The following is a 22,439-nucleotide window of genomic DNA, read 5'->3' as shown; positions in this document are numbered from 1 at the left end:
TCATATTGCCGGCGGGTGTATGTGTTCGAACACAAAAGTATGAAATGGCGAGATCGAAAATTTCTTGAAACGCGGTCCATATGCGCGTGTGAATTTTGTCGCTGTCGCCGCCGCCCTACACCCCTCCCCTCTTCCGTCGTCACTGGATCAAGCTCTTTCTGGAGCGCGAGTGCCGCAAGTTGGTAATGCAGTCGCCATAGTAAAGTAAGTAAGGAAGCTGTGATCTTGGCGGCGAGGCCGGTGAAACTTTGTTTCGACGAGTTGTGCATTTTTCCTGTGGCGCTGCGGTTTCGTAAAACTTTGGGTTGCAGCAATTGTCCCTTCCAATGCTTTTCCGGAAAGGATACCCTCCGTATTTCTTAACAGTGTGCACAGGTGCTTTCGTAAAGAATCAAGTGCTTTAATACATTTTTGGATAGGCCCGCCAGGAAAATGACGCATGTGTCGCTCGCGTTGTCAAAACTAATTGCTGCGTTTTTTACTCACTCGGACATGCGCGATTTCCAAGGTGCTGGTAAAATGCTTTCACGAGTAAAAAAATATTCAATGAAATATGCGGTGATATGCAGTCCGTTGTAAAATATTGGCGAAGAGCGAAAAAAACTGGCTCCGCAATCCGTTAGCCACCAGAGAGGACTGACTATCTCACCGACCCCGGTCCGTAGGTTGGGGACGCTCCGCCAAGTGAGTGGGTACTGTTAGAAACCGTCTGTTTTGCTCCCGTCGTTAATAACTGAGGGCCCGCGCGGAAGGCATTAATGTCGGGCAACACTGCCCGCATACTAAGGGGTTGTGAGGAATTACGAGGGTTTTGAAAGAGGCTGTTTGATACTTACGTAAATCACGTTTGATTGAATATTTTTAGCATCCTGAAATATTGCGAAACTAACAAATGGAAGAAAAGTTGATTGGCTGAGTAGTTGAGTGTAGTTTTCATAAGGTGAATCTTCTTTATTCAGTAAAGGCCACTTGGTAAAGCCATCTTCCTGAAGTAACTTGAGTAGGTCATTAAATTTCTCTGTTTCGTTGACAGCTGTTTGACATACAAAATAATCAAATGTTATGAGGTGCATGTGAAATGTTGACAAAGCTTCTCTTAAATGCAAGAGCACTTCTACGGTCTCGAAACCGCGAGAGCGTGTACGGCCGTTAAGCGTCGCGCCTAAGTGTATCGAAGTCTAGCTGGAAAATCTAAAATGGTGTGTAATTATACACCAATTCAATTTACACGCTTCCTGTAGCTGGGAGCGTTTTCCCGATAAATATTGCGAGGAAACCAAAATTGGTTTTCTCGCACTGTGTTACTCCGATAGCACCGTGCTAGGATAGCACGGCAGCGCCGACTTTTACGAATGCGGGAAAAGGAGCAAATGATCTCAGCTTATATCGTATTACTGTTCCTTTGGCAGCATTCAGAGAGAATGCCCATATTCGTAAACCCGAGACAGCAAAAAATTTAAAACTTAGGTCGGTGCATAGTTGTACTATGCTGCATTAATTAATCTAGAACTACGTGGGGATGGCACGAGAAATGAGAGGGGCTGGGGGTGGTGTAAGAAAGGCCATGCTTTGTCCACTCATTCCATATGTGCTTTTGTGGCAGCTGGAGATACGTCCATGGACGATGGTGGGTGCGCAAAAAGCAACGTTGGCAAGATGTGAATGCCCGTGGCTCGGCGTCCCGTTGAAGCAATCTTGCAGCACCCCGCGCCGTCATCTCCGATTCGTATTTTCGGAATGGCGTGCAAAGTAAGTCGGCGGACAAAGCCCGGGTTTGCCCTTGGGCCATTCCAAACACATGTTAATTTTTTTTTTCGGGAAAAGCACACGGGGATAAAAAGTGTTGTCGGTGCCTCCGTGGCGGATGCTATAACATGTTCGCCGAATCATTGGTGTACCATGGTGCGAGGAGTGCATCGTCTCGCATGAGAGCTCGCACGATCTCTTGTTTTCATACTTTCTCGTTCAAAATAACTTCAAATTTATTCTGACGCTCGTGACGTCACTTCTGTGACCAAGTTTTTGTGACATTCCGTGACCAAGTTTTTGTGGCATCGTCTTCTTAACTTTGCACCCCCTTCAAGATTTATTTTATGTGCGGGGTGTCACTACCGTGACCAAGATTTTGTGACATCGGCTTTCCAACTTCGCACTCTCTTTCAAATTTATTTTGACGTGCGTGGCGTCACTTTGACAAAGTTTTTGTGACATTCCATGATCAAGTTTTCGTGAGGTAGACTTCCTTACTTTCCACCCCCTTCCAAGTGCGTAAAAAACGCGCGCAAAAAAGAAGAAACAAACAACACACAGCTAGTCTAATATTCCCGTAATGAGGCCTATTATTTGGAACTTGTTTACCATCTTGCCTGCGTATTTTTACTCTCAGGGAGAAGGCGTGGTTACATTTAAGAAAATATAAATTTTCTTAATTACGATTTATATCCTTGACCAAATCGGTTGAGGAGCCTTCTACCGTATTGCTTCTGCTTCAGTTTAACATTAAGGACTGTATACGTTATTTACAAATATTAGAAAATATTGATATGGAAGACTGTGCCATCGAGCTTTAAATTGAAATAAAACGAAATGGACAGAAGTTTGGTTGGTACACGAGAGGTAGACATATCAGCTTCGACTAAATTGTTTGAGTTGATGCCTGTTTTTTTTTTTATGACAACCATCAGGGTCTTTAGGATGAATAACCTCGCTGGATATGATTAATAATAAAGAAAGATATTTGGATTTTTTTTAATGGTGAAATTTTTGCTTTCATTGGGTTCTACCAGCCGCAGCATGTTTAGAGTTTGCGCTTACTTTTCTGTCGCTTTTTAGAAAAGTAAAGCAGTGTAGCTAAAAAAAGTTATTTTTATCACTAAATATATTTTTAAACATGGCAGTCTTATTTATTAATTTCCCAGACCATTAACAGTGCAGAATAAATAATTACTGTAAGTTTAAAGTACATGTTAGTTAACAACACTTTATTGATGTGAACTCCGCCATACTTTTGTTTTTTTCGCCGTTTTTTGCCAGCTAAAATCCTCTATATACTTTTTTTTTCGAATTCTCGCTCGCTTGCAGTAGGTCATGACTTTCCTGGTTTTCGTTTCCTTCGTTCTTAATTTCGTGTTTCGATTCGCTTTCCATACGACACTACGTAACAGAGCAACGGAGTGGAAGATAGGAAGATAGCTCAGTGCTCTAAGTTGCTCAGAAGAAAACTGCTTTCTGCTCGTGTTCAGCCTAATATGAATAATTCTTGCTTGATCGATTCTTTGATTTCAGTTCAAAACAGTGCACACAGACAGCTTCACATGATAGATGAACGGTGGATAATTCATATCTTCAGGATTATTTCTGCAGGGAAAGCTTGATCTAAATTGACATCGTAAAACAGGTCTGATTTAAATCATGATTTAACCCTATTCTGATTTTTATTTTCCAAACTGCTTGTCAGTCCAGAACTCCTCTTAAAACCCTAAACATCAAACAAAACATAAAAAGGGTAGCTTTATATATTAATTTCCAAAACAAAACACATAACGGCACGAATATGAGATTTTTCCTTGTGTCCATGATTACTCGAATTTGTTGCTTCATGGGCGAGGACAAAATGTAAAAGGCCATTTGTACATATTTTGAAAGGGGAGGTTTAAGATCAATCCATCGCTATGGACAATTTGCTTGTTAGGGATTGACCGACACAGCATGTGTATGTTACGAACAAATCACTTAAATTTACGGCAGTTCAAAAATTTTGCTAAATTCAGTGCGAGCGCAAAATATAAAGTGTGGGGGGGGGGGGGGGGGGGGTTTCGATGTGCGAAATCTTTATTTCAGAAAGATATTGTACTATGAGTTTGGTTATTATAATTTAAAAACAAATCTATGTGGCCATCATTCTTAAAGCTACGCTTTGTGAATGACAACAAAGCAAACGCGCAAAGCCCATATTAAGAGCTTAGGGTTGCTTGAAATGCCGTTGGTTTTAATTGCTGCTGATGTCACTCATAACGTAGACCTCTATGGACTAAGGCGCATTGACATGAACTCGGCTGGGAAAGCAGCCTCTTGCCGATCTGTAAATTTTTACCATCACTATGTAGCGCGAAGTGTAAACAGCAAAAAAAAACACATTAGATTCTTGAGTCGCCGTACTAGATAAAGGGCTAAACGATTTAAAAAAAAAAATGAATGCGGTTTGTTTTCATCAGATGTGCATAGCCACGTCGTAGACTTTCCGGCGTATATTTAAACGACAAAATGTTTTGATGATTTTTGGTGTGCATTATTTTTAACTATGCATGTATATTGACGATATCTTCCCAAAGGACGAAAAAAAGCGGTGATTCTCTGTGAAGAACTAATGAAATACCAAGAGTTAATTTTTGGTGGGAAGGTTCTTGACGAAAACAGTCTTAGCTAATGCAAAGATGTCCAGAAATTGATGTTTCTTAGTTTCTACAAATTTTGTTGTCGACACAAGCGGTTGTTGAGAGGTGCTTTTCGGTTTTTATGGGGATTGTATTCTTGACACCGACGGATATTTATTGGCGTTTTTTTATTAAAGCTGGAAAGGTATGGCCTAGTTATAGTTAGCCATCCCTGTTACAGGGTTTATCTTTCTTCAAATAGGGGTTGTTCTATCTGAGCTTGCCTTCCCACCGATTTTGTGTGGTTCAGTAACAGTTTCTGGCGTCATACCAAAAAAAAAGAGGCGGTTAATTGAGGCGAATCTTGAAAATTTCAGGCATTAGTTCGGATTCTCAACCTCCAGAAAGCAGGTAACCCTTTCTCTCAAAAGCGCACGTGTGCGCTTTGGATAATTTCGTGAATCTTGCCACTTCGCCGCCAATGAGGACTCGGCGTTGAAAAAAAAGGAAATACGATACTCTGGCTCCGCCATTTAGATATTTTACCTTGAACAAGAAACTTACGTACTCTCACAAAGGCAGACTCTGTAGGCCAGAATAGCCTTATTAGTAGCATTCTGCGGTTCTTCTTCCTTAAGTGTAGCGTTCAATAGAATATCTAGATATAAGAATAATATTTAAGCTTAGTTCAATGTCAACTTTATATGGTGTAAAAAAGAATATAGCTTCAGTGAAGTTAAGTTAAGCACTCTTAATTATTGGGTAGTATTATCAGGTTTTCAAATTTACTCCCGGGCCACAAATCACGGTTTATGGCATACGTTTGCCAACATGTTTACCAGATGGCGTAGCCATGATATTGAAAAAAAGCACCGATTGCTTTTGATAGAAAGGACATAGTGGGTAGACATGGGCCCAAAACTCGTCGAACACAAAGTTGGAGCCGATAGTTCTCGGAGCGCGCCGATTGGACGTCGGCGAAAGAAGCGCGAATTCATCGTCGTGATAGGCCAATTGGTGCGCTCCGTCAACTTCGGCCCCAACTTTGTGTTTGACGAATTTAGAGGCCCTGAATGCTAGACGTGTTGAGGTCTAACCACTATTCGTTTTCAGTCAGTCAATAAAAGCTCGGCGTTCTACGTCATGGTAACCCCTGTGCAAGAAGTCGACAATCGTTCACTCCGCATTGATTTATAATTAAGAAAGAAAATCTATGAAAACAAGAACAAAGCGAAACACGACAGAGAGAAGCGCTTGTCTCTCATGTCGTTTCTGGTCAAAGTTAATACAATGATCTTTAGATTAAGAAACGAAGGGCGTGACTTATTATTCAAATGCCTCTTGCCTCGGTATTTGTTATTCAGTGTTCCGATTGGCTACTGCCGCAACCTCATGGGTTCTGGAGCGTTAATAAAATTTGGTAGAAATTCTAGGACTACTACAAGACTGATGTTTTGGGCCAACAAATCATATTAATATAATGGGAATATGCAGTGCAGAGTAAATCCGAGACACGAGATAATACTTATATTTGAATGCATTATAGTACGTATTAAAAACTTGATTGTTTTCGACAAGGAGAGTCGTCGCGGGTTAAGAAGCTTCTTAATTTTTTTCGACTGTTGAAATATTTCGCGAGCTTCTCGCTTAGATCCTTAGGAGCACATGTTCGTTTTATACGCAAAAGAAAACGGGAGTTTACTCTCCAACTTCGCTCTCCTAATAAAAGTGCACATTTTGAAGAGCCTGGATTTTGTTATTGGAGATTTCGAAAAAGTGGTCAAGCTAATGCCTACAGAGTGGCGAAAAACAAAACAAAAAAAAAAAACAGGGAACGTTAAAGCTACACTTGCGGATTGAAGGACGCCTTAAATGCTGTATTTTGAACGGGAAAATTGGGCATACTCGGTGCTTTGTACGTCCACCGTAATACTATATAATATATGCGTTTAATTACGGTTATGCTAGTGGAGTTCCAAAAAAAAAAAAAGAACGCATATTAGATTGCTTTACATCTAAAAATAAACATAATTATAAATGGTATGATGCCCATAGTTTATTGGCTTGCCCTTAAGGGGAACTAAAGTGTATTTTGCGATTGTCTTTTCATGCGACAAAGTCAACCACGTACCCAGTAAGCATCGAAGAGAACAGAACAGTTACACTCATTTGCCACCTTTTTTAACCCGACCAAACATCAGGACATGCCCTCTGTTCTTATATCAGTCCCGAAAGGAGGGACATGCCGAGATGTTTAGTTGCGTGTTTAAGAAAAAGAAAAGACAACTCCTGATTGCAACTCTGAGTTTCCTAGGATTCTTAAAGCGTGTGGAACGTGCTTGCGCCAAGAAACACAATTTGAAAACTCCCTGCTCCCTGTTAAATGCGTTGCCTAGTATTCTTTAGAGACAAAAGAGGAGAATAAAGTATAATATGAAGAGCTTAGCGCCCTTAAAATTGGCACCGGTCGCAGCAAAGTTTCGGCTGAACATTTCACTTTTTCCTTGAAGCTAATCAAGCGGCACAGTTATATTTTCAAGACGAGATAAATGTTTTCAGTGGACAGCGTTAATGAAAACATACTTTTTACGTCCATTTCAACTTTATCGTCAAGGATATGAAAATTTCCGAATTTAGACTCGTCGTCAGGTATTTCGTGAGTTTTTTTCCAATTTCCACAGGCGTATTCATAGAAGTCAGTACAAGGATCCTCTGTCTGGTCCATGCTGTCCAACATCATTTTAGCTGCATAAAGAATTAAACGAGAGGCTTGTACCACAAATATAAATGCGGTAGTAAAAAGAACTCGAAATTCCTTTATGAGGTGCACTTCGTCTGCACCCTGAACTAATCGCAGAACAATAAGTATTATGCTACATAATAATGTCACTAACCAGAGAAACACAGCACGAGGTAATCAGTTAAGATAACCAAAAGATAACAAACAGAACAGAATTTACTTTTTACGTATTCAATTCTTAACGTTTTCTTGCGAACTGTCAGTGACTTCGGAGGGCGGGGGGAGGGGGGGGGGGGGGAGAGCAAACAAATTACTTCATTTGAAAAAAAAAGTGTAAGCAGTATAGAGGGGTAAGAGCAAAATATCGCTCGCCTCCCCACATTTGCACCGTAACAACCCTTCCATTTCACCTTCTCCCGAACCCAACGCCTCTGGTTGTCGCGACACCCAACCCGACGTGCAATCGTGACACAAACCACAAATACGCTTGAGCTCAACAACAACTTTTTTATGATGGAGATATGAGTTTACAAAGCAAAATTAACAGTAAACAAATCAGTAGTAACGCCAGTAGTGTAATATGCCATCTCAGATAAGAAACAAACAGAAAATAAAAATATTGTTTTAGAAAAAGGCAGAATGAATTGTACTCAAAAGGTACGACAGATGGGGTTTCACCTTTCACTTCTGTAAACATTCAAACATCGCGACCTTAATTTGTTTATTTAGTCAGGGGCAATGTTCAACCGACAGACACACGAGCAGCAAGCATGATAAAGACCTAATTATGTAACAGAACAAAACATCATTTTGTTGCTGGTATCGTAGAACAAGATATTATTATACGATACGACAATAAGATATAAGATATCGTGTACGATAATAACACCGAATAAGTTATTACGCTATATATATATATATATATATATATGAACGAATATGTGCAGATGAATGAACCGTACTCAATCCAATGAATTAAAGAATCCAAGTTTTTCAGGAACCCGCCGAAAGCCAAAAATTGGCGGAGCCAGGATTTGAACTCTGGGCCTCCCAATGTCCGGTCGGGTGTGCTAACCACTACACCACTCCACCTTGGCTGTCTGGCGTTTCCTACCTGTCTTATTAATGCACAAGAAACGAAATGTATCCAATCGGAGGTGTTCTGGAAACACACGCCGCCGCGTGGAACGCGGTACGACGCTTAGTGTCACGTGGTACGTGCTCGTTTGTGCTCCAGAAATCCTCCCACTGTTTGTCTCGCCCCGTGTACATGTAGTAGTATTCTTTGTTTATGAGCTTTAGAGACACGGTATCATCATCATCTGCGAGAATCAAGAGCCACGTTATTGAATACACAACACGGGCACTTCACGTCATCGTACGTGGTCTCCGAGGAGGATATGAACGAATATGTGCAGATGAATGAACCGTACTCAATCCAATGAATTAAAGAATCCAAGTTTTTCAGGAACCCGCCGAAAGCCAAAAATTGGCGGAGCCAGGATTTGAACTCTGGGCCTCCCAATGTCCGGTCGGGTGTGCTAACCACTACACCACTCCACCTTGGCTTTCTGGCGTTTCCTACCTGTTTTATTAATGCACAAGAAACGAAATGTATCCAATCGGAGGTGTTCTGGAAACACACGCCGCCGCGTGGAACGCGGTACGACGCTTAGTGTCACGTGGTACGTGGTACGGATCTCTGACTTAGATATAAAATTAATTAAACAGTTGGCAGTTAAACGTAATCCCCAAGTTTTCACATTTCTATAACAGCATTCACGAATCATTTTGTGCATTATATTGACTTTTGCTTTTGTCTTATACATCCCATTTTAATACTGTGAATTGTTTCGTGTTAAATATTTAAAATAATTTTTTTCCACCTTTCTTTCAACGGTACTTTATAAAGTATAAAACGCACCCAGTCTTCCCGTGGATGCGATTAGGAGGCTGACAACATTGTAAATAAATAAAAATAAAATATCCCACTCAATCAGCAAATTATTTCACTCCCCTCATGCGCGACCTTTTATTGTATAGAGCAAGACGAAAGCCCCCGGGTTAAAATAATAAACATATTTATTGTGCACTCACTCCCCAAACATTAATCTTCGTCAGCAATGTTTAGGAAGTTGAATTCTCTAACCTGCGAACTTATACATTCCCGTGGGAGTAGCCCTTTAGCTTCTTTTTTTTAATGACGAACAAGCGGTACTGTTCTGACTGCTCATAATATGTAAGAAATTATAAGCGAAAAGTACGTAATTTAGAAACAAATATTTGTTGTTTTTTAGAATAAAGTGACTCAACGCCATTGTGTTGCTACAGCCTTTGATTCTGCTCCTCTTTTCGTGGTTTTGCAATGACATATTCACGTTGTGGTAGTTTTTCGCCGGGAGTCTTGTCTTGTTTTCTAAGCAGTCATTCGATATTTATGTCTGGTGCCTAATTTTTTGCAATCTGTTTTTCACAAGCATTATGGTTACTCTATACCAATATTTCACGTATATTGAGCCACGGCGCTACTAGTTACAACAACCGTATCGTTAGCATGAGGAGAACGTCGAGATGTTCTCTGACCTTAAAGCGGTACTCCGGCGATTTTTTTAGTTACCCCAACTAATTATATTGTCGGGAAAACCGGCCTTTACCTTTTCCGGTATGGCATTCAGTATCGCGAAATTCAGAATATTTATTGTGAAATCGGCAAGCCAAAATGATGTGAAAACTAACATTCAAATATTCCCGCGCTTTTTAATGTCACGTCAGGGGAAGGCAGGCTTGCAGTTCGAGAGGGCAGCGTAAATATGGACTATGCCGAGCATTTGCTTCCTGCTGCGGCGCGGGCGCTGGAGCGAGCTTCCAAAACATCCATTGGACACCATGAACAGCCTGTAGTCAGTTGGAAAAAAAGTCTAGTCCAAAGACTGAATTTCTACCTTCCACCTACGTCACTTTTTTATTGCTTCTAGTAGAGATTTTCACTTTGAAAATCACGGTCAGGGTCAAAATTGTGATATCAATAACTTCGCGAAAACAAAATTATTTTGCTCTAATATTCGGGTTACTATTTGATTGAAGTATGTTGACATGTTTTGCAAACTTTCAAACAAATCGAAGACTACGAAGAAAATGCCTAGTACCCCTTTAACACAGGCACAAAGGCTAAAGTGTAGGCTTGTTATGATAGCGCGGTCTCCTCAGGGGTACTTGCTCGTTATTTGTAACACAAAGAGCAAGGGACCACGCAATTCTGATTTTATTGATCACCTAAACAAAATTTAGAAGGCATAAGCAAACAGCGTAAGGAACACCTATATGACTCCCGGAATGTGTGGTATTTATAATCTATACAAGGAAAGCGTTTTTTTTTCTTAGGGTGTAATTCATATAGTAATTAAGCATGTTAAATAAAAATATTATTAACGCCAGAAAATATTTTTTTAAAAGCTTACACCCATATGTGTCAGACAACGTTACTATTTTACGATATTAGCATATTTATTGACATGTATAAAGGAAAAAAAAAAGTGCTCAGTTACACGTTTCAAGTTATTCAAGCAAGGAAAGTACGGTATAAACGAGAATCACCTAGGTGCAATGGTTGATTAGAAATTTATTTATACCCGGCGACAACGAAGTGAGTTAAGTAAATATATTAAAATAAACGAACGCTTATCCACATGTCTTGTGTCATTGTCAACGAAGTTTAGTCAAGTTTTTTGTGGGTAATCGGAATCAAATCTTCGAGTCGAGAGTAGCAAAAAAAGAGTCCCATACAAAACATACGAATGCAGCCTATACTGGTTAGAGACCGGGTGTGCCTCCTTATTTTTTGTGTCGTTTTGTACTTTTAAGCAAGAGTAACTTCCTGAGCACTGCGTCAGGGGATTGTTCCTCTCGACGCCATTTAGTCGACTGTCAGTTTTAATGAAAAAAATTAACTGTCATTCAAATTACATTGCGAGCATCAATCGTACGTCCTTAAAGCATTCTTTTAAAAAAAAGTTTCTGATGCCAAGCTTATAGTACGCGAAATTATCCTACTTAGATGAGGGTGAAGCAGTGGAGTAGTCGTTTAATAGTTGATTTCTGGAACAGTAATAAAAGAGATGACACATTGTTTTAATATACTTGAAACATTAAATTTGGGAACATTTCTGGCTTGTGTAGTTCAGAAAGATTAGGTAAGATTTCATATAATTCGAATCGTGCAAAGTTGCGTCGTTTCATCATTTATCTAGTTTGATTCTGTAAAGATTACTAAAAACTTTGGCCTGGTATTCATTTTGCAGAAATGTGTGTATCTAGCAGTCATTCTATATCTTGCAAACCTCTTCAGCCAATGGGCAAAACAGAAAATGTTTGTAATTTGGAGCTTTTTGTTTTTTTTGGCACCGAAAAACGAGCGTGGACAGACGCTTCGTAGGATACTAAGAGGTCTCTAATAAAGGCTTCACACCATTTAATAGTGTCTTCGTTTAATCGTATTTTTTTTTCAGAAATGACATCCTTGCATTACAATTTAAGTGATTATGATGTAACACACTATAGTCTGCAGGTTGAAAGTAGCAGGCTAAAAGACCATTGTAGAAAGCCCCCCCCCCCCTTTCCACTTAGAGGAGCGATTGCTGAAGAGGAAGAAGCCACAAATGATGGCGAGCAGAAAGCATTTCAGGGAGTGGCATCTCCTGCTATTTTAAACTTGCAAGAAGCTATAGTACAAATACCTATTCGGCAAAAGCGAAGCCCTACAAATTGAAGATACGCACTGGGAGTGGGTCTGCGGTAGCCCTGTACACGAAAGTCACGTAGAACAACAAAAACTTCATTATTTATACCAACGTTCGCATTTTACTTCAAATTTTAATAAACTACGCCTGTCTAACTGCGCTTAAATTATCAATGAATTCTGCACAATGCGTTTCGTTTTTTTTTTTTTGTTATCAAAGTCAAAAACTGCATGCATCTGTTTCGAATGGGTAATTTTGTAGCGAAGGAGAAGCTCGCAACGAAAACTTAGACCCATTCTTGCCTAACCATCTTCAGCTATGAGTTCTATGTGTTTCCTGCACTGAGACTTAGTTCCACTATGTAACATCTAGTTGGATGGCTACCTGAGTTTTTCTAAAATACTCCGAGTTTAACTGAAGTGATTTCAGATATATTCATTTGGATTCAATAATCCTTATGGGCAAAAAAACAACGAAACGGAGGTTTGAGTTGTGGTTAGCGGGGCTTTTTAATCCTAGCCTCAAAGCACATACAAGCTTAAGTAGTTCCAGCTGCTCCAACGTCTTGTTTCCACTAATGCGAATGTGGTCAGGAGTACTAAATGACTAAAACGTGAATGAAGAAAAAAATATCGCGTCTACAAAGACGTGATAGTTGCGACGTCGAAACTGCGCAGGCTCTGAACGCTAACCGCGTTTTGCACGTTGCGGGCCCTATTTGAGCGTACGCTATTTTTGGAAAGCTCGTGTGTACACAAAGAGTATTTACGCTACACTAAAGGCGAATGCGTAATAAGCGATAAGTTGGCTAAAGCCGAGACGAGCACAGTTTGAAAATAACGGCTCCCAAGACTGCGGTGGTGGCCGCTTTGGTGGTCGTCGTAAACGCGAAGTCGGCCGTATCCTCGCCGCTGTAATTTTCAATACAGGACGACATTGAACAACTACGGGAGTTGCACGTCATGGACACGACCTGGACGGGGGCATGTGGCGAAAGTACGCTGTGCCTTCAGCAAGAAAACACCTAGCATGGGAGTGTTCCTTGTACTTCGAAGCACGGCAACGTGCCCTTAAAGAAATATCGCAAGACCAGTGGCCTTCTAGCTACGAGGAGTGGCTTTTTCCACCGAACGCGATGCCCATAACGGTGCACCTCCTGTGGCGAAAACTTTACCTCTACATCAAGGTCGCCGGAGATCTGAAGGCCCAACTAAGCAGCATTGACATCACACACACACACAAAAAAAATAAACGTTTAGAACAGGACGAAAAACACGTCACGAACGGTTTGGAAGACCCAGCAAGGTGGGCAACTATCGCCGTCCACTTGCAGCTCGAACGTTTCTCGGTAAACGTTCGGTGTTCGAACGTGGCGAAAGTTGGTGCACGAGACCTCTCTTGCCGTGACGACGCAACCGGACACGACCTGTGGACATCTCGCGTAGCATTCTCATACTTGAGCAAAGCTAAAGTGTTGTTCGGGACCAGCAAAAATATTTTTTTCTCGAATTACATTATTTGGTGTGTGAAATTAAAATTGTTACTGTGTCTTAAAGGCGGTGCAAGCGCGCGATGTTTGGGTGTTTTGGTCGCGTCGCGGAAAAGCTATTCTAAAACTGTCTTGCGCGGCGTGCCTTAACGCAAGCGCTAAATTTAGCGCTAACGTGAGCCTAAACTGCGCGCGTTATTCTAACGTACTTTCATTTAGGACGCATTTTGATAGATTCCGGAAGTCCTATCATTCAGAGAAATGTTCACACAAAAATGCTAGGTACTTTTACGAACGCTTCACGTAGGTGCCTTCATCACTGCTTTGTGTAAAGCAGCCACAGTGATCTGCTGCTCCAATAAATAGTCAGTTACGTCGTTGTACTGTTCAAAATTTGTCGAGTTGGTTATGCATTAAGAAACTAGAAACAGTTCGAAGACGGACGAAGTACGATAATTGCCAGTTGCATCCAAGCATTCTCACCTCTTTCTTTGCAGGCTTCTGTTTTGCACATATTTTGGGGGGTCAAATCTGGTACAATTTGAAAGGAAAAGGAATTATTAATCTTGATATCAGATATGAATGATTTTATTATTAATATTTTAAATTATTTACTTATACTGGTAACACGTATGAGGCTGACAGGCATGAATTAGTCTACATTATACGATGCAAAAATCTTCAAAGGATACTCTGACTATATTACTCACCCAATGATGATTTTGCAGCGCTGAGCTCAGCTAACAACAAAATCAAGTAGAATCCCCAGAATGCCACCAGCTGCCGAGCATGAGGAAGCATGTACCTCTGCCTCGATGACCAAGGTATACTCCTGCGCATGGTTTCTGGAGATCACAAAATATGCTTGTTATTCGCATATGAAAAAGAGCTGTTTTCACCGTGAATACGTTTTTATTTAATTACTTTTTGAAAATCCTGCCATGTAAATGGTGTTCTTATTGTAGTGAATTGCACTTGTTTAGTGTTGTATAGCACTTTCTGAGCACTGATAAAGCCGTTATAGTGCTCAATTTTCGTGGGTGGCACTAAGGCACTCACCATACACAATATGGAATGTCGATTTTAAGCAAGGTTATTGGTTTAGCTGTGTATCAGCGTGACATGTGAAGCCAAAATTAAAACACGAGCTTTTCGAATAAAGCTTCATTGCTGATCTCTAGCAGTCTACTTTAGAGTAAAGACCAAACATGCGCCTTCTTTATTTAAAGACCTAAAAACTACCTAAAAGCGTAGTGAAATAATCGACCACAAGTCAAAATCAACGAAACGCTGGCCGAATGCTGGCCAAATTCGCTGGCCAAATTCGAAATGTATGAATCATAATCGATCGTTCTCGTCGGAATGCAGGTTATTATTTATATAATAGTTTATCCGCGTAAAACCAACAGGATCAGCAATATATTACATGGAGGTTGTAAGTAAACCACGGGTAGGTCTAACAAAATGCCACTAATACGTAGAAAGCAAGACTGATTCCTTCAGCAACGTGCCGGCTCTCCCAAATGTGTCTGTGGAGCAAACTTTAAATAAAAAACAAGAAAACTGTTTTTCGTTATCCTCATTCTTTCAGAATATTACCCTCTTGTGCTTTCTTCCACAACATAAGAAGTTTGACTACGTGGCTGAGACCAGAGACAAGATAGGGGAGGTACAAAGAGACATGTCGAGTTTAACAGGTGATTTCGTAAGAAGGAATTGCGCTAGTGACATCGAGCGATGCCAAGGATATCACAAGATTATAATACTAGTCAAATTTATTGTAGTCCGAATTTTTTGTGATTATTTCTGGTTATATTTGACAACAACATTTAGACCTTCTAGTAGAAAACATAATAAAATATATGCTTCTGACAAATTGCACTTAGGTGATTGGTAAGATTCAGTGTTCGGGAAGCTTGGTAACAAGTTATAATCTGGAAAAAGACGAAACAGTTTGCAACCTCTTGTGATTGCCCTTTCACTTTAGTCAGCACTGACTCGCCAATATGGGAAAAGCCATCGCATTCGCTCGATCATATTATCAAGGCTCTAGAACTCAGAAATGTTTTTACTGGAAGTTGAGGAAGGCTTTTTTAGACTGAGGTTTGTCAAATAAAGCCAGTCAATAGAACGGCCCGAATTTTAAGACCTCCTGCGGCCCCAGTACTTCGAAACCAAGCTGAACTATGCTTCACGACTGCCATAGAAAGACTTATATTCATGTAGATAAATGGAACAACATATCTGGAAAATGTCTGTGTTTAAGTTAAAATTGTCGTAGTTGGTTTTGTGAAAAGAGCAGAAAAGATACCTAAGATGTGCGTGGTAAAATAAAACCCAATTATTTTTAATTTTTAGTACCTACACTCTAAGGTAAAAAAGGAGAAAAAAAGTAGCAAAGGCGCGTTTTCCTCCATTCTACTGACGCGCCTCCAAGCGAACACGAGAAGAAGGGAAGAGCGAGGCGTTTATCCCCTTCTTCACTCAGGCGGATTAAGGGTTTCGCCCTACCGCCGCATCTTGTTTCAAATTCGTTCTTCGAGCACATTGCGCTCGTTCTCTAATAAATGTTGGTGGTTCACTGAGATTCAACGCCAGCGATGGCCACCTGTAATTCCGTCACCCAGTCCAAACGTGCAGAGCATTTCGGTTGCATCGATGTTTTTTGCCGCTAATTTTATCATACGAGCAAGCGAAGCCACTAGAAACAGAGCGAAGTTCCGGAGCAGTGCCAGCAGGGCTACGTACACTGGGCTAAGAAGGTCGCCTTCGGATTGCGGAAGGACGTGTCAATATTGAAGACGTTATGGAAACCGCGGAAACAGCGTTCAAGACGGAGATTTTGCAGCCTGGGGCCTGGGTACCTCCTGTTCTGAGTTCAGTTCTGTTTTCCGATGCCGAGTGCGAACCGGCAGTCAAGGTGGTTCTGTATTTCTGCGTGTCAGTAACATAGCAGCATCATCGCGATGGCAGCGTTGTGCGTTGTGAACAGAATACTAGAATTATCGTCGATGCGACCCTGTGTTCGCGTATCAGTAATGTAACAACAAGGTGAGGTGACGTAAACTGTCGGGCATTGATGCCGCTAGTCGGGCTGTGACAAGAGGAGGCGGTGTGTTGCAGGTTTACATTCCGCTTTACATTAATCAGCTTTAACACCGCTTGAGGGATTACGTTTCACTGGATCGACCTGCGGATAGTCATGCTGGAGCGCTGGTCTAAACCATAGCTCCTATCGTACAGTGGCTAACGTGACTGCCGTCTGCGAGGTTCTGCTGTCTCCAACCCGAGAGTGATTCCGCTCTGTGGAAAAAAAAGAGCTGCAACTGAAAAATGGGAATGGTCGTTCGTTTTACTTCTTTGATAGCAGTTGGTCGACACAGTGAATTATGTTCATAAAATGATTGATCGTTACATTTCATTCGGCGTCTTCATTCGTGAAACAAGGACATTGAAGACATACTGAAACTAGAATAAATGTTGAACGGCGTAAAAAACCTGTAAGGGAGTATAAACATCATCCTTGACCTTGACTATCACAAATACTAAAAGCAAAACATTTTTTGAACTTCGAAACAAAAGTGCATGCATGGCAAGCGCTGACTGACGCGCTTGGTCTGATGTACACACGGTGGAACAAGGCTGCCAGAATGAAAGTTCTATTTTATTTTTTACAGTTATGTCTTGTTAACATGGAGGCCTCCATTCTTTAGAAAAATGGTCTATAATGTGGCTCATCCACAATAAGTAATCAAGGCCAAAACGCACTTATTAACAAGTTCAGCAAAGGCAATAATTATATAAAAAATGGTTGATGAAAATCAGGTTAAAAAAACGGTGACGAAGAAAGCTACAAGTACGACAACACGTATCTAAAGTCCCGACTAAACTTATTACTTGAAACGAAAAAAATAAGAAACAAATACAGTTCTAATCATATCTTCACCACAAAGCATCCTTACACACAAGCACTCGTTATCCCGGGTGCTCGTAATCAGGCAAAACGTGATTTCACGTTGTGTCAATATTATACCGGACACTCCATTGAAGATTTTAGGAACGTCAGTTCTTTTTGGGACAACGCGACAGATGGATCGCGCAAACAGCTGACAGTTAAATATGAAATGTAAAGCGCATCGATAATTTCTCTCGTGACCTTCTTCATGTGCCCTCACAAGATCCTCAAATCAGTGAAGGCGGTCTGGCACAAACCGAATCTAAAATGAAAAGTTAGAAAGCCACTTACCGCTGCTTTAGGCAAATACGTATACTCCTTGAGTATGCCGTTCAGACACCTCCCTGTCTGCCCAACGAAGAACGTTTCAGAAGACAGGGGGATGCTTTACGCAACACACGAAACGCATGAGAAAAACGGTTTTGCATGTTTTTTGGTGCAACTGACCTTCTCATAATTTTGAGCTCTTGCACCGAGTCTAGCACAAATTTCGTTACTTTGTGGTGGGGCTAAAAAAACCATAGGAACTCGAAACCGACTACTAACCTGTTTCAGGTTGTGGAGAACACCGTAGTTGTGCAGGACCACTACCATTCGCTTTTGTCAAAATCAACTCTTCTTCTCTCTATACCTTTAGCCTTTTTGAAGAAAGAGCTCGCCACCACTGTGAAAAATGCTTGCGGGAACCCTTTTGCCATCAGTCTCTTGCTCCAAGACAAGAAAACGAAGTTCATCAAATGTGGGCATGACTTCGCCAGTGCCAAGCCTAGAACCGAAACGGCAATGCCCTTCTTCACCACTTTTGAATTGGCTGACATAAAGTCCAGGTCTAGTTTCTTCGACTGCAGACTAAAAGACCAACATCCGTGCTCATCCCCCAGGCACAAGGACAGATCCAAGACCTGCAGAACCCTTACTTTTTGATTTCTCGAGTGTAAAACTGAGGCCACTCCCAAACTTAATTAGTACATCCAAGACTCAAGCACGCGCTGTATCTCCCTCCCTTTTTGTACGAACCTCTAAAAATCATCCACGTACCGAAACACCGTTTCAAAGAATAACTTTATTCGCGAGTTCAGTTTCGTCCTGTCATTTTTCTTAATTTCTTCGGCACCTTATTTAAACCCGTTTTACATCAACCATGCTCAATATTACCAAATGTCCCAGTATACAACTTTGTAAGTTGCAATGATTGCGTGGTTTATGTCGCTACAAATTACAATACGTGGGTTTGTACCGAATTTTTGAGCCTATGTTTTGTCCGGTAAGCGCAACACGTCCGTTCGCCCTGTTCTTCGAGCTGAACCTAAGTGATGGCTGTTTTAAAGCGGCGGCGAGCTGCATGTGACAAGTATGTAGCGCCCCCCTCCAGTCCGCCCGTCTGTGGCCGTCAGGCTCGGAAGGCAACATTGATCACCGCGCCCAATAAATGCCGTTGAGCGCACGCCGCTCCGGTCAGTCATCGTCCACCCTCACAACCAGGCTGCGTGTTGTCTCTTCAAGAAAGATCGTGACACTGGCGACGAGGAACCGTGACACTGGAGGCCACCAACGTGCACGGTTCGGCCCACGCCGTCGAGAGAGTCGCAACACCGCCCCCCGCTCCTGTCGTCATGCCGCTGTACGGGAGGCTCGAGCCGTTCGAGGGAGATGGGTCCGCCTGTCCTGTCTACGAAGAACAAGTCCACGTGTTCTTCCGGGCGAACGACACACCCGAGGCGAAGCAACGGGACATCTTCTTGGCCAGCTGCGGGACCCGCGTCTTCAGCCTCGTGCTCGACCTCCTCAGGCCGGCCACGCCACACGTCAGAACGCTGGGTGAGCTGCTCACCACGCTGCGCTCGCACTGCAGCCCGGCGCCGTCCACGCTTATGGAGCGGTTCCGCTTCAACAACCGGAGCCGCCGGGACGGGCAGACCCTCGGGCAGTTCGTCGCTGCGCTACGAGGGTTAGCGAGCACCTGTGCCTTCGGCGACCAGTTGGGCGCGCTACTCCGGGACTGGTTCGTCTGCGGCATCAACAACCCCGCCATGCAGACGCGACTCCTGGAGCTTCCCGACCCCTCGCTGGACGACGCGGTGAAGGCAGCGCAGGCGATGGAAGCCGCAGCAAAGGACGCCAGCGAGATAACGCGTCGTCACCGTCGTCGGAAGCAGCGGAAGCGGCGGTAAACAAGATGGCGGCAAGGAGTGGTGACTGCAGCCGCTGCGGTGCTGCCCACTCCCCCTCACAGTGCCAGTTCGTCCAAGCACAATGCTTCACGTGTGGGAGAACTGGGCACCTAGCACGTGTCTCCCGAGAGGGGAGGACGAGCGGCGGCCAGCAGCAGCAGCAGCCTGGTTCAAGCCCGGGTTCCAGCCAAGCCCGCGGCCAGGGTGGCCGTCGCAAGAGGACGCGGCGGGGACGAGCGGCACCAGGCACGGGTCCGTCTTCAGCTAGGGTCCACGTCGTGGCCGAGGACCCGCAGATTTTCGACGTGTGGCACACGAATCGAATTTCCTCGTCTGTGCCGCCTTACTTGGTGTCAGTCGAAGTCTGCGGCCACCCCATCACCATGGAGCTGGACACAGGGGCCAGCGTGTCGGTCATGCCCGGGAAGCTGTTCAAGCGGACCTTCCCCTGCGTGTCCATCGAGGCGTCGGACGTCATGCTGCGCAGCTACTCCGGGCAGCTTTCCCATGTCCAGGGTCGGGCCCAAGTCAGCGTTCGCCTTGGCGACAGGGAGGCAATCCTTTCCCTTTACTTAACCAAGGGGTCGTCGCCGACGCTGCTGGGCCGGAACTGGATTCACTCGCTGGGTGTTCGGCTGCCGGAGTACCAAGAAGCTGCGCTGCACGTGGTCAAGGACGTCCCGAGCCTCCTGACCGACTTCCAGTCCCTGTCCAGCCGGGGGTGGGCACCTTCGCCGGCACGACGGTCGGCATCCACGTACCCGAGGGAGCCCGGCCTCGGTTCTTCAAGCCGCGTCCGCTGCCGTTCGACCTGAAGGACGGGGTCACCCAGGAGCTGAAACGGCTGCAGCGAGAGGGTATCCTGGTGCCCGTCAAGACCTCCGAGTGGGCTGCACCGATCGTTCCAGTCCTCAAGTGAGACGGCCGCGTCAGGATCTGCGGGGACTTCAAGGTCACCATCAACCCCGTCGCTACCGTCGAGAAGTACGCGCTGCCTCGGGTAGAAGATCTCTGGTCGGCTCTGTACGGGAGACAGAAGTTCTCCAAGCTCGACCTTCGAGATGCCTATCAGCAGCTGGTGCTCCAGGATGCCGCCCGCAAGTATGTCACCATTTCAACCACTATGGGACTCTTCCAGTACACGCGCCTACCGTTCGGCGTGGCCTCAGCCCCAGCCATCTTCCAGAGAGAGATGGATAACCTCTTCACGGCCATGAGGCACGTGGCGGTGTACTTGGACGACATCCTGGTTACCGGTACCGACGACGGGGACCACCTGCAGAACCTGCGCTAAGTCCTGACACGACTACAGGACGCCGGTCTCAAGCTGAGGCTGGACAAGTGCGTGTTCCTGGCACCCAGCGTGGAGTACCTGGGACACATCATCTCCCAGGCTGGCCTGGCCCCGGCTCCCCGCAAGATTGAGGCTGTGCTCAAGGCGCCGAAGCCCAAGAGCAAGAAGGAGCTTCAGAGCTACCTCGGCCTCATCAACTTCTACAGGAGGTTCCTGCCCAACCTGTCGACGCATCTGGAGCCGCTGCATCGCCTGCTTCGTGATGGGCAGCAGTGGGCCTGGAAGAAGGAGCAGGACTTGGCCTTCCAGCACAGCAAGGAGTTGGTCGTTAAGGCTCCAGTGCTGGTGCACTTCGACCCGGCCAAGCCTGTAGTACTCACTGTGGGTGCGTCACCATACGGGGTGGGAGCCGTCCTGTCGCACCGGGGTCAGGATGGTCAGGAACACCCTGTGGCGTTTGCTTCTCGTCGGCTTCATGCGGCGGAGCAACGCTACAGCCAGCTCGACAAGGAAGGCTTGGCCCTCATATTCGGGGTCCAGCGCTTCCACCAGTACCTGTGGGGCCGGCAATTCGAGGCGGTCACGGACCACAAGCCGCTGCTGAGGCTGCTCGTACCTGACAAGGCAGTTCCAGTGCAAGCCTCGCCTCGTGTGGTACGCTGGGCCTTGACGCTGGCTGCCTACAACTGCAAGCTGGTCCACCGCCCTGGGAAGGACCTGGGACCTGCCGACGCCCTGAGCCGCCTGCCCCTGCCGGAGGTGCCTGCTGCCGTTCCAGAGCCAGCTGACGTGTTCCTTCTGGAGCGGGCCTAGCCGGGGGTGCTTACCAGGACTGCGGTGGCTCAGGCAACCAGCCGGGACCCGGTCCTTTCTCAGGTGGTCAAGGCGGTTGCCAGAGGGGGGCGCTACATACTTGTCACACTGCACGCTGAGTTATACGGTTGGTCTCTCGTCTTCTTCGTCAGCTACTTTTGTCGGAGCAAAGTTGTCTTCGAGTTGACGTTCTTGAGAGGGGCGTCCGCTAGAAGCTCAAGCATGTGCTCATCGGTCCACAGCTCCCAGAAAATGGCGTCTTCGTCTATTTCCAGGAGTGCCTATGCGTCTTCACCACGGTTCATTTTGCCCAGGTGTTAAAGTTATAAAAACACTTTCGACGGACATCCGTCTGGTTAAGAATGATTTAAAAAACATCAACTTCAAACTCTAACCAAGCTTTATTAAAAGCGAGAATTTCAATCTTTCGGGACCATCTCGGTCCCTTGATCACGGGCGACTGTTTTTGTCCCGCGGAACGGCCTGCCCACGAACCCGAACACCCCCAGGGGTGCTCTCCGGATTATCCTTCTTAACCCTCAAACGTAGCTGCTGGGAAGGGTCCCCGTCGACCGGTTTACGTTGCCACGTGTGCATTGAATATGCCACGACTTTAACAGAAGGCGCCTCCGCCGGTTTCTTTCCATTCCGAGGATGGAGCTGTGTTCGAGGTCGATGGAGTGGTTTGTCTTCGCGACGTGTACAGCCAGCGCGCGTCCCTCCACATTCTTCTTCACGATGTCGTAGCGGTGGCGCCGCATGCGCTCTGAAGAGTTCTTCGTTTCCCCAACGTACGAGGCGGGGCAGTCACTGCATTGAATTTCGTAAACCAGTCCCTGTGCCCTCTCGCTGGGGGGGCGATCCTTTG

The 22,439-nt window shown here is 44.5% G+C and overlaps 1 protein-coding gene across 1 annotated transcript in view; it reads right to left on the bottom strand.

Annotated features, from left to right (window-relative positions):
• Positions 1–14,178, bottom strand: part of LOC115310667 (neprilysin-4-like) — a 133,298-nt gene extending 119,120 nt beyond the window's left edge. The window contains exons 1-5 of the mRNA XM_029969124.2: positions 14,049–14,178; positions 13,822–13,869; positions 6,957–7,118; positions 4,942–5,031; positions 837–1,033 (exon numbers count right to left, since the gene is read on the bottom strand). Coding sequence (XP_029824984.2) covers positions 837–1,033; positions 4,942–5,031; positions 6,957–7,118; positions 13,822–13,869; positions 14,049–14,178 — 627 coding nt within the window. The remainder of the gene's footprint in view (positions 1–836; positions 1,034–4,941; positions 5,032–6,956; positions 7,119–13,821; positions 13,870–14,048) is intronic.
• Positions 14,179–22,439: the final 8,261 nt, after the last annotated feature.

The sequence above is a fragment of the Ixodes scapularis genome, unplaced genomic scaffold (genome assembly GCF_016920785.2).
Source record: "Ixodes scapularis isolate PalLabHiFi unplaced genomic scaffold, ASM1692078v2 PGA_scaffold1__304_contigs__length_218370807, whole genome shotgun sequence".
Taxonomy (NCBI): Eukaryota; Metazoa; Arthropoda; class Arachnida; order Ixodida; family Ixodidae; genus Ixodes; species Ixodes scapularis.
This window is presented reverse-complemented; position numbering and strand designations above follow the sequence as displayed.